The sequence below is a fragment of the Lepidochelys olivacea genome (assembly GCF_965140295.1).
Source record: "Lepidochelys olivacea isolate rLepOli2 genome assembly, chromosome: 1".
Taxonomy (NCBI): domain Eukaryota; kingdom Metazoa; phylum Chordata; order Testudines; family Cheloniidae; genus Lepidochelys; species Lepidochelys olivacea.
This window is the reverse complement of record NC_140411.1, coordinates 321,031,674-321,044,007: the sequence shown is the minus strand read 5'-3', so window position 1 is coordinate 321,044,007 and position 12,334 is coordinate 321,031,674. Positions and strand designations below refer to the sequence as shown.

At 44.4% G+C, this 12,334-nt stretch overlaps 2 protein-coding genes across 16 annotated transcripts in view; one reads left to right on the top strand and one right to left on the bottom strand.

The window, feature by feature from the left end:
* The window catches only part of TAFA5 (TAFA chemokine like family member 5), a gene marked incomplete at its 3' end in the record, with an annotated part of 615,005 nt that overhangs the window by 392,074 nt on the left and 210,597 nt on the right, over positions 1–12,334 (top strand). The gene's annotated exons all lie outside the window — the stretch shown is intronic.
* LOC311514378 (uncharacterized protein) lies at positions 2,618–5,233 on the bottom strand (the record flags this gene model as incomplete). The annotated part of the gene is made up of 2 exons (XM_084616934.1): positions 2,618–2,671; positions 3,827–5,233. One exon carries the CDS (start codon positions 5,231–5,233, stop codon positions 4,106–4,108), a length of 1,128 nt encoding a protein of 375 aa, XP_084473060.1. The 3' UTR covers positions 2,618–2,671; positions 3,827–4,105.

Genomic DNA, 12,334 nt, shown 5'->3' with positions numbered 1-12,334 from the left:
AGCTTTGAGCTTTCTTCGGTTAATTTTAGCTGCCAAAAACCTGAGGATGCATCCAATTTACTGAAATATTGAGTATGCAAATTGAGCCATGTCAAGGTTCCTCCCCCACTCTGAACTCTAGGGTACAGATGTGGGGACCTGCATGAAAAACCTCCTAAGCTTATCTTTACCAGCTTAGGTCAAAACTTCCCCAAGGTACAAAATATTACACCTTGGACAGGCCGCTACCACCACCAAACTAATACTGGTTACTGGGGAAGAGCTGTTTGGACGCGTCCTTCCCCCCAAAATACTTCCCAAAACCTTGCACCCCACTTCCTGGACAAGGTTTGGTAAAAAGCCTCACCAATTTGCCTAGGTGACTACAGACCCAGACCCTTGGATCTTAAGAACAATGAACAATCCTCCCAACACTTGCACCCCCCCTGTCCTGGGAAATGTTGGATAAAAAGCCTCACCAATTTGCATAGGTGACCACAAACCCAAACCCTTGGATCTGAGAACAATGAAAAAGCATTCGGTGTTTTACAAGAAGACTTTTAATAAAAAATAGAAGTAAATAGAAATAAAGAAATCCCCCCTGTAAAATCAGGATGGTATATATCTTACAGGGTAATTAGATTAAAAAACATAGAGAACCCCTCTAGGCAAAACCTTAAGTTACAAAAAAGATACACAGACAGAAATAGTTATTCTATTCAGCACAATTCTTTTCTCAGCCATTTAAAGAAATCATAATCTAACACATACCTAGCTAGATTACTTACTAAAAGTTCTAAGGCTCCATTCCTGTTCTGTCCCCGGCCAAGACGACTACAGACAGACACAGAGCCTTTGTTTCTCTCCCTCCTCCCAGCTTTTGAAAGTATCTTGTCTCCTCATTGGTCATTTTGGTCAGGTGCCAGCGAGGTTACCTTTAGCTTCTTAACCCTTTACAGGTGAGAGGAGCTTTCCCCTGGCCAGGAGGGATTTCAAAGGGGTTTACCCTTCCCTTTATTTTTATGACACGCCCCCCAAATCTCAGCTAGGGTGAAACACTGGCTGGGATTTCTTCCTGGAGCTCTAGGAAAACAGAGTTAATAAGACACATGCATCTCTAAATATACTACCAAGTACATAAAGACTAACAATATTTTCCACATCTCAAGGACGATTTTAACCAGTTGATTCTGGGAAACTTTCACGGGAGAGTGCATCAGCCACTTTGTTAGAAGCTCCTGAGATGTGTTGGATGTCGAAATCAAAATCTTGGAGAGCTAAACTCCACCGAAGAAGGTTTTTGTTAGTTTCTTTGACGGTGTGAAGCCACTTTAGTGCAGCATGGTCGGTTTGCAGGTGGAAACGCCGTCCCCAAACATATGGGCGTAGCTTTTCCAGAGCGTAGACAATGGCATAACATTCTTTTTCAGTGACTGACCAGTTGCTTTCCCTCTCAGACAGTTTTTTGCTGAGAAACACTACAGGGTGGAATTCTTGATCAGGTCCTTTCTGCATTAAAACTGCTCCCACACCACGCTCGGATGCATCTGTGGTTACTAGGAACGGTTTGTCAAAGTCTGGGGCCCTTAGTACAGGGTCAGACATGAGTGTCGCTTTAAGCTTGTTAAAGGCCTTCTGACACTTTCCAGTCCACTGAACAGCATTTGGCTGTTTCTTTTTGGTTAGGTCTGTCAGTGGGGCAGCGATTTGGCTGTAGTGCGGTACAAATCGTCTGTAATAACCGGCCAAGCCTAAGAAGGATTGAACCTGTTTCTTTGACTTTGGGACAGGTCACTTTTGGATAGCATCCACTTTGGCCTGTAGGGGGCTGATAGTTCCTTGACCCACCTGGTGTCCAAGGTAAGTCACTCTGTTTAGGCCTATTTGACACTTCTTAGCCTTAACAGTTAGTCCTGCCTCCCTTATGCGCTCAAGGACTTTTTGTAGATGTTCCAGGTGGTCTGCCCAGGAATCCGAAAATATGGCCACATCGTCAAGGTAGGCGACTGCATATTCTCCTAATCCCGCTAGGAGACCATCTACAAGTCTTTGGAAAGTGGCGGGTGCATTTCGCAGCCCGAAAGGGAGTACATTAAATTCATACAGCCCGAGATGTGTGATGAAGGCTGACCTTTCCTTGGCAGATTCATCTAGCGGTACCTGCCAGTACCCCTTGGTTAAGTCCAAGGTAGAGATGAACTGGGCCCATCCCAGTTTCTCTAATAGTTCATCTGTGCGTGGCATGGGATAGTTGTCTGGGCGAGTTACAGCATTTAGCTTACGGTAGTCCACGCAAAAACGTATTTCCCCATCTGGTTTGGGAACTAGAACCACTGGAGATGCCCATGCACTTTCAGAGGGGCGGATTACACCCATCTGTAACATATCCTGGATCTCCCGTTCTATAGCAGTTTTAGCTTGAGGAGACACCCGGTAAGGTTGGACCCTAATTGGGTGAGCATTACCTGTGTCAATGGAGTGGTATGCCCGTTCAGTCAGTCCTGGGGTGGCTGAGAACGTTGGCGCGTAGCTAGTGCACAGCTCCTGGATCTGCTGTCGCTGCATACGCCCAAGGGTCATGGAGAGGTTCACCTCGTCCACACCACCAGCACATTTCCCTTCATAGTAAACACCTTCAGGCCACTCAGCGTCGTCTCCTCCCTGGGCTGTAAACTGACAACCCTTTAATTCTCTGGAATAAAAGGGCTTTAGAGAATTAATATGATACACCTTAGGCTTTCGGTTGGAGGTGGGGAATGCTATGAGATAATTAACAGCTCCCAGGCGCTCCTGGACCACGAATGGCCCTTCCCACGATGCTTCCATTTTATGGGCCTGGAGCGCCTTTAAGACCATGACCTGGTCTCCTACTTTGAAGGAACGCTCTCTGGCATGTTTATCATACCAGGCTTTTTGCTCTTTTTGAGCATCCTGTAAGTTTTCTCTAGCAAGGGCTAAAGAGGTTCGGAGGGTGTTTTGTAGGTTGGTTACAAAGTCCAGAATGTTAGTTCCTGGAGAAGGTGTAAATCCCTCCCATTGCTGCTTCACCAACTGCAATGGCCCCTTAACCTCACGGCCATATACAAGTTCAAATGGGGAAAACCCTAAACTGGGATGTGGTACAGCTCTGTAGGCAAAGAGCAACTGCTGCAATACTAGGTCCCAATCATTGGAGTGCTCATTTACGAATTTACGTATCATGGCCCCCAAAGTTCCATTAAACTTCTCCACCATGCCATTTGTTTGATGATGGTAAGGAGTGGCAACCAAGTGATTTACCCCATGAGCTTCCCAAAGGTTTTTCATAGTTCCTGCCAGGAAATTAGTCCCTGCATCTGTGAGGATGTCGGAGGGCCAACCTACCCTGGCAAAAATGTCTGCTAGTGCCTGGCACACACTTTTAGCCCTGGTGTTGCTTAGAGCTACTGCTTCCGGCCATCGGGTGGCAAAATCCATGAAAGTCAGTATGTACTGCTTTCCTCTGGGTGTCTTTTTCGGAAAAGGACCCAGAATATCCACAGCTACTCGCTGAAATGGAACTTCAATGATGGGGAGTGGCTGGAGAGGAGCTTTGACCTGGTCTTGGGGTTTTCCCACTCTTTGGCACACCTCACAAGACTGGACATAGGTAGAAACATCCTTGCCCATTCCCTCCCAGTGGAATGACCCCCCCAAACGGTCTTTGGTCCTGTTCACCCCAGCATGGCCACTAGGGTGATCATGGGCTAAGCTCAAGAGCTTGGCCCGGTATTTAGTTGGAACTACCAACTGTCTCTGAGGATGCCAGTCTTCCTGGTGTCCCCCAGAAAGAGTTTCCTTGTATAAAAGTCCTCTTTCTACAACAAACCTGGATCGATTAGAAGAGCTGAGAGGCGGTGGGTTGCTCCGTGCCGCCGTCCAAGCTCTCTGGAGGCTTTCATCTGCTTCCTGTTCGGTCTGGAACTGTTCCCTTGATGCTGGAGACATCAGTTCCTCATGGGATTGTGGACCTAGGCTTGGTCCCTCTGGAAGCGATATAGGGGATGGATCTGTTTCTGTTGACTGTGAACCGCTCTCCGCTGGTGCACTATGTTGGGATTCAGGCTCCGGCTGAGCCTCTTGTGTAGGGTTATCGGCTGCTGCCAGTTCAGGTTCGGTGGGGCCCTCTGGTGTTGAGGTTGCAAGTACTGGATTCAGTGCTGACACGGGGTCTGGTGTTGGTTGTTCGGCTGGTTCCGGTTCTGGGACTGGTTCCGTCTGGGACTGGATCCACTACTGCTGTTGCAGACATTGGCCTGGGGTCCAGGTCCATCACCTCTGACTGGGTCCTGATAGAAGTTTCCGGAACAGAGCTAGGCCTCACGGCTTGTTTAGCCTGGTTGCGGGTGACCATTCCCACCCTCTTGGCCTGCTTCACATGATTGGCCAAGTCTTCCCCCAACAGCATGGGGATGGGATAATCATCATAGACTGCAAAAGTCCACATTCCTGACCAGCCCTTGTACTGGACAGGCAACTTGGCTGTAGGCAAATTGAAAGAGTTGGACTTGAAGGGTTGAATCGTCACTTGGATCTCTGGGTTGATTAAATTGGGGTCCACTAAGGAAGCATGGATAGCTGACACTTGTGCTCCGGTGTCCCTCCACGCGGTGACCTTCTTCCCACCCACACTCACAGTTTCCCTCCGCTCCAAGGGTATCTGGGAGGTATCTGGGCCTGTGGACCTCTGGTGTGATTCCGGTGCAATGAACTGTAATCTGTTGGGGTTCTTGGGGCAGTTGGCCTTTACATGCCCCAGCTCGTTACACTTAAAACATCGTCCAGCTGACGGGTCACTGGGGCGAGGAGGGTTGCTGGAGAACGGGGTGGTGGGACGATAAGGGGTCTGGAGGGTTCTTTGGGAGGTAGGTGGGGCTTTGGGCGGCCCCCGGTAATAGGGTGTGGTCTGGGGTGGTCCCTTCTGGTCTCCGCTCCAACTGCGACCAGTTTTCTTCTTCTCTGCCACCTCCACCCATCTGGCTCCAATCTCTCCTGCCTCAATTACAGTTTTGGGTTTCCCATCTAGGATGTATCTTTCTATTTCCTCAGGAACACCCTCTAAGAATTGTTCCATTTGCATTAGGAAGGGCAAATTTACTGGAGATTCAACACTTGCTCCTGATATCCAGGCATCCCAATGTTTTACAATGTGGTAGGCATGTCGGGTAAATGACATGTCTGGTTTCCACCTTAGGGCTCTGAACCTCCGACGAGACTGCTCGGGTGTTATCCCCATTCTGACTCTCGCCTTGGATTTAAACAGTTCATACTTGTTCATGTGTTCTTTAGGCATTTCAGCTGCCACCTCAGCTAAGGGTCCACTGAGCTGCGGCCTCAGCTCTACCATGTATTGGTCAGTAGAGATGTTGTACCCAAGGCAGGCCCTTTCGAAGTTTTCTAAGAAGGCCTCAGTATCATCACCTGCCTTGTAGGTGGGGAACTTTCTGGGATGGGAAGTGGTACCTGGAGAAGGATTGCTAGGGTTTGTTGGTATATTCTGCTGGGCCTTTATCCTCTCCATCTCCTCCACATGCTTCCTCTCTTTTTCCTTCTCCTCCTCCACATGCTTCCTCTCTTCTTCCTTCTCCTCCTTCTTCAGCCGCATGAGTTCTATCTGTCTTTCATGTTCCCTTTGTTTTTCCTCAGCCTGAAATTTGGCTAATTCCAGCTGTAGTCGAGCTGAGGATTTGGCCATTCTAACCTCTCTGTTTTTAACTAACTTTACACCCGAGGTTTAGAAATAAACAAACAAAACTTGGCTGTAAAATTTTGCTGTGCTGGAATAGAATACCTATTCTCTGATAGTGATTGTCAGCCTATAGAAAAAGACAATTCCCTTGTCTCTGCTCTGGGCCCAAATTAAAGCAAAAAACCTCCAACTACTTGGAAACCTGCTTACCCAGCCCAAAGAAAAAAAAAATTCTTTTCAAACCTGTGCTCCTTGTAAAACAAAAAAAAATCAAAATCCTAAAAAAAACCCTGCCACTTTTGTCTCCAGGCAAATGGGTAGAGCACACACCCCCTATTTACTTTTAGGAAGAAAAGAAAAAAAAAAAAAAAAACCTCTGGGTTGGAAGACTGTGAATTTCCCTGCAGGAGTTAAGTACCCTGCCTCCAGGCAAAGAAAACCTGCAATTCACAAGATAATCCCCTTTTGTCTCTGCTTGGCCACAAAGCAGAGAGAAACCAAGCTGCTTTCAGTTTCAAAGCTGCCTTCTGGACTTCCTAAAAATTCCTTTTTAAAATCTGTATTTCTAGTTCAAAAAATCTCAACTGGATCTCAAAATGATTTCAGGTTAATCCCAAAACTTCCCCAAGGTACAAAATATTACACCTTGGACAGGCCGCTACCACCACCAAACTAATACTGGTTACTGGGGAAGAGCTGTTTGGACGCGTCCTTCCCCCCAAAATACTTCCCAAAACCTTGCACCCCACTTCCTGGACAAGGTTTGGTAAAAAGCCTCACCAATTTGCCTAGGTGACTACAGACCCAGACCCTTGGATCTTAAGAACAATGAACAATCCTCCCAACACTTGCACCCCCCCTGTCCTGGGAAATGTTGAATAAAAAGCCTCACCAATTTGCATAGGTGACCACAAACCCAAACCCTTGGATCTGAGAACAATGAAAAAGCATTCGGTGTTTTACAAGAAGACTTTTAATAAAAAATAGAAGTAAATAGAAATAAAGAAATCCCCCCTGTAAAATCAGGATGGTATATATCTTACAGGGTAATTAGATTCAAAAACATAGAGAACCCCTCTAGGCAAAACCTTAAGTTACAAAAAAGATACACAGACAGAAATAGTTATTCTATTCAGCACAATTCTTTTCTCAGCCATTTAAAGAAATCATAATCTAACACATACCTAGCTAGATTACTTACTAAAAGTTCTAAGACTCCATTCCTGTTCTGTCCCCGGCCAAGACGACTACAGACAGACACAGAGCCTTTGTTTCTCTCCCTCCTCCCAGCTTTTGAAAGTATCTTGTCTCCTCATTGGTCATTTTGGTCAGGTGCCAGCGAGGTTACCTTTAGCTTCTTAACCCTTTACAGGTGAGAGGAGCTTTCCCCTGGCCAGGAGGGATTTCAAAGGGGTTTACCCTTCCCTTTATTTTTATGACAAGCCATAATCTCTTCTCTGGTTGGTAGTTTGAAATGTTCTCTATTTATAGTCTTATTGAGATCTCTGTGATCTAAGCATATGTGTAGATGTCCATTACTTTTCTCCACAATGACAAGCGAGCTCACCCATTCTGCTGGCTCCTGAAATTTTTGTATTACTTGCATTGCTTCCATCCTTGCAAGCTCAGCCTTGAGTTTATCACACAGAGCAAATGGCACCTTCTACATGGATGGATAACTGTAGGGACCTGCTTTTTTATCCAGATTGTATGTTCATCCTGCAAGCAACTCAACCCTTGAAACGGGTCATGATATTCCCAGAAGAGTGCCTCATAGCCAGGTTCAGTATGATCTTATATTGAGAGCACCCATTTTACCAGATTGAGTTTCTCACATGCAACCAGGCCTAAAATTAGTCACAACAATGTCCTTTGTCCTTTGTCACAACAATGAATGGGAGCCTGTATGTGGTATTTTCAGGGTTGATGCTAGCAATGCACCTCTCCTTCACTGGTATATTTGTTCCAGAATAACCAGTTACTTTGGTTGGTCCCAGTTTGGTCTTATCAGTCTCTCATTATCTTGTTCAGACAGAATATTAATCTGAGCTCCTGCATCCAGTTTCAGAGAAATAATTGTTCCAATCACTGTCATAGGCAGTATCCGGTCACTCTCATCAGGCTTGCTAGATCCAGTATGTCTATTAAAAACTCCTCAACCAGGTTGTCTTTAACTGAATGCACTTGACTATTCTGCATTTGGGATCTGTAGCATTTTGCAAAATGATTATTTCCCCCACATTTATGACAGTTTCTTAAAGGTAACACACTGTTAGGGGCCATGTTGTGATCCATACCTTCCACATGACTGTCTGTACCCAGTCTTCCCTCTTGTTTTCATAGTGAATGGTTCCACTCTTTGATTTGACCTATTCTGGCTATATTGTTTTGTACTTAGTGCATGGATAACCCCTTTTAGTGAACTTAGCTCTTTGGTTTATGCTTTCACAGTTCTGCTGCCCTGCATATTTGGCGAGCTTTTTCTAAAGTTAAGTCTTCTTCACAGAGCAATCTCTCTCTTAACATATTTCTTTAATGACACAAATGATTCTGTCTCTGACCACAGATTCTGTCAGCTCACCAAAGTCACAGGTTTTCCTGGGTTTTCTTAATTCTCAGACATATTGCTCTATATGGTGTCATCACTTTTTTGCATGTATGTAAAAAATTGTCTCTCTCAAAGGTTTCATACCTTTTAGGCATGCAGAGTTCCTCAAATTTAGTCAGTATTTTACTTAACTTCATGCTTTCACCTTCTTCAAACTTAAAATTGTTATAAATATCCAATGCTTCCACCCCAACATGTAATAATAATGATGATTTCACTTTATCATTTTTCTTTGCCCCTATGGCTGCTACATAAAATTCAAATGTCTGTCTGATTTTTTTCTAGTTCTTTGCAACATTGCTGACAATTGCAGACTGGATGGAAGTTGCAACACATCCATTTTTGACTCCCCCGTCCCTTCTTAAGCTAGTCAAGCTAGTATTGTGCTCATCAAATACATTCAAAAGCCTCTGTGCCTTGTGCTCTATGTGCTTCTCTGGTACCTTCCTTTGTCTCTGCTTTCTGTTGCAAACACAGGAGTTAACTTCAAAATGACCGCAGTTTCCTTCTCATTCAGCACTTCTGACACCATGTAAGGATCCTGGGGTTCATTAAATAACAAACCAGTGAATGAGAAAGGAATAAAAGAAAAAAGGGGAAAAAAACTGGAGCGCATCTCTGGTGAACTGCTGCACACAGCCATGCAGTATTCCCCACCCCCGCCTCCAGGGCACATCTCCAAATTTCTGTGTTCATAATACTGTCCCTTATGAGGGAGCATCTCTAAATTATAATCTTGTGCAAATATATCTCTAGAAATAGCACCTTATTTCACAAGTGGCCCTTTTCCAGTGAGAAAGGTACTGCACTGCATCATTAAGGGCATTGAAATTTGACCATACATTAGTTAGGATAAATTCAGTAAAAATGGTCTTTTATCAGAACATACCTCACTTAGTTTACAAGTCTTTCTATTTTAGTGTAACGCCGACAGACCCTGGTGGTCGGTGGGCAGGATTGAACCTGGGACCTCTGGAGCTTAGTGCATGAGCCTCTACAAGATGAGCTAAAAGCCAACTGGCTGTTATCCAAGGGCTTGTCTACACTGGCACTTTTACAGTGCTGCAACTTTCTCGCTCAGGGGTGTGAAAAAACATGACCCCCCCGGGAGCGCTGCAAGTTTCAGCGCTGTAAAGTATCAAGTACCAAGCACTGGGAGCTACGCCCCTCGTGGAGGTGGGGTTTTTCAGAGCGTTTTTCAGAGCCGCAGCAGCGCTTTAACATTGCCAATGAAGGCAGGTCCTGAGGCTGTAGAGCAGACTCATTTTATCTCTCTCTCTCTACCTGGTCTTGGTGCCACTAGATGGGACAGAACACCACACCCAGAAGGGGTGTGTGTTACATTAGGACCACAATAATTATAAAAAGATGAGAACTTGGGGTAAAATTTTCAAAAGCATCTAAGTCACTTAGAAGCCTAGCTCCTGTTGCCTTCACATATTAATGTAAACAAGGCTTAGGCACTTTTTTAAATTTTACTATGTATGTTGCCTTTTTTTCAAATTTACTACTTTATCTGACAGGTTTCAGAGTAACAGCCGTGTTAGTCTGTATTCACAAAAAGAAAAGGAGTACTTGTGGCACCTTAGAGACTAACCAATTTATTTGAGCATAAGCTTTCGTGAGCTACAGCTCACTTCATCGGATGCATACTGTGATAAAATACAGAAGATGTTTTTATACACACAGACCATGAAAAAATGGGTGTTTATCACTACAAAAGGTTTTCTCTCCCCACACCCCACTCTCTTGCTGGTAATAGCTTATCTAAAGTGATCACTCTCCTTACAATGTGTATGATAATCAAGGTGGGCCATTTCCAGCACAAATCCAGGGTTTAACAAGAACGTCTGAGGTACAGTGGGGGGGGGGAGGGGAGGAATAAACAAGGGGAAATAGGTTACTTTTTATAATGAATCAACCATTCCCAGACTCTATTCAAGCCTAAGTTAATTGTATCCAATTTGCAAATTAATTCCAGTTCAGCAGTCTCTCGTTGGAGTCTGTTTTCAAAATTTTTTTGTTGAAGGATAGTCACTTTGAGATCAGAAATCGAGTGACCAGAGAGATTGAAGTGTTCTCCGACTGGTTTATGAATGTTATAATTCTTGACATCTGATTTGTGTCCATTTATTCTTTTACGTAGAGACTGTCCAGTTTGACCAATGTACATGGCAGAGGGGCATTGCTGGCACATGATGGCATATATCACATTGGTGGATGTGCAGGTGAACGAGCCTCTGATAGTGTGGCTGATGTTATTAGGCCCTGTGATAGTGTCCCCTGAATCGATATGTGGGCTCAGTTGGCAACGGGCTTTGTTGCAAGGATAGGTTCCTGGGTTAGTGGTTCTGTTGTGTGGTATGTGGTTGCTGGTGAGTATTCGCTTCAGGTTGGGGGGCTGTCTGTAGGCAAGGACTGGCCTGTCTCCCAAGATTTGTGAGAGTGTTGGGTCGTCCTTCAGGATAGGTTGTAAATCCTTGATAATGCGTTGGAGGGGTTTTAGTTGGGGGCTGAAGGTGACGGCTAGTGGCGTTCTGTTATTTTCTTTGTTAAGCCTGTCCTGTAGTAGGTGACTTCTGGGAACTCTTCTGGCTCTATCAATCCGTTTCTTCACTTCCGCAGGTGGGTATTGTAGTTGTAAGAATGCTCGATAGAGATCTTGTAGGTGTTTGTCTCTGTCTGAGAGGTTGGAGCAAATGCAGTTGTATTGCAGAGCTTGGCTGTAGACAATGGATCGCGTGGTGTGGCCAGGGTGAAAGCTGGATGCATGTAGGTAGGAATAGCAGTCAGTAGGTTTCCGGTATAGGGTGGTGTTTATGTGACCGTCGTTTATTAGCATGGTAGTGTCCAGGAAGTGGATCTCTTGTGTGGACTGGACCAGGCTGAGGTTGATGGTGGGATGGAAATTGTTGAAATCATGGTGGAATTCCTCAAGGGCTTCTTTTCCATGGGTCCAGATGATGAAGATGTCATCAATATAGCGCAAGTAGAGTAGGGGCGTTAGGGGACGAGAGCTGAGGAAACATTGTTCTAAGTCAGCCATAACAATGTTGGCATACTGTGTGGCCATGCGGGTACCCATAGCAGTGCCGCTGATTTGAAGGTATACATTGTCCCCAAATGTAAAATAGTTATGGGTAAGGACAAAGTCAAAAAGTTCAGCAAGAGAGTGGGGTGTGGGGAGAGAAAACCTTTTGTAGTGATAAACACCCATTTTTTCATGGTCTGTGTGTATAAAAACATCTTCTGTATTTTCTACAGAATGCATCCGATGAAGTGAGCTGTAGCTCATGAAAGCTTATGCTCAAATAAATTGGTTAGTCTCTAATGTGCCACAAGTACTCCTTTTCTTTAGACTTTTTAATATGTGAAGGCTATATATTATTGGCCTGATTTTCAAAATTTCTGAGCAGCTAACAGCTCTTTGGAAAATCAGGTCCTATGGATCCTCATAATTAAGAACATAATTCTTATATGAAGAATGTGTTACTCTCCAACTCTTTTTTGAAGTATATCGGTTTGCTGTGTTTTGTTTACTTGTTTGTTAAACATCTCTGTACAGCATTGTAAGCCATTTTGTTCTGTTATGGAGTGATGCTGTAAATTTTTATGCCTTTGTAGTTTTGAGCCATTTTTATTTGAATTAATTTTGGTTTTAATCTACAAAATCTTAATGTTTGATGCTGGAAATGCATGATTTTGTTTAGTCTTCCGCAGTCTGAGAGTTTATTCTGTTTATTAATAGAAACTGTTCCTTCAATTTTTCTGTGTGAGGTGAAAAAGCTTCATTCTTTGACTCCAATATAGGGTTACAGACATTGTGGTATTATCGGGACTGTCCCAATATTAGGGGCTTTGTCTTATATAGGGAACTATTCCTCCTCCCTCCCCCCCGCCCCCCCAAAAAAAATGTGTCCTGATTTTTCACACTTGCTATCTGGTCACCCTACTCCAACAGCACTAATCTGCAAACATGATTGAGCCAAAGAAAGATAATTGTCATTCCTTTGTACAAACTCAGGCTGAGAAAATACAGA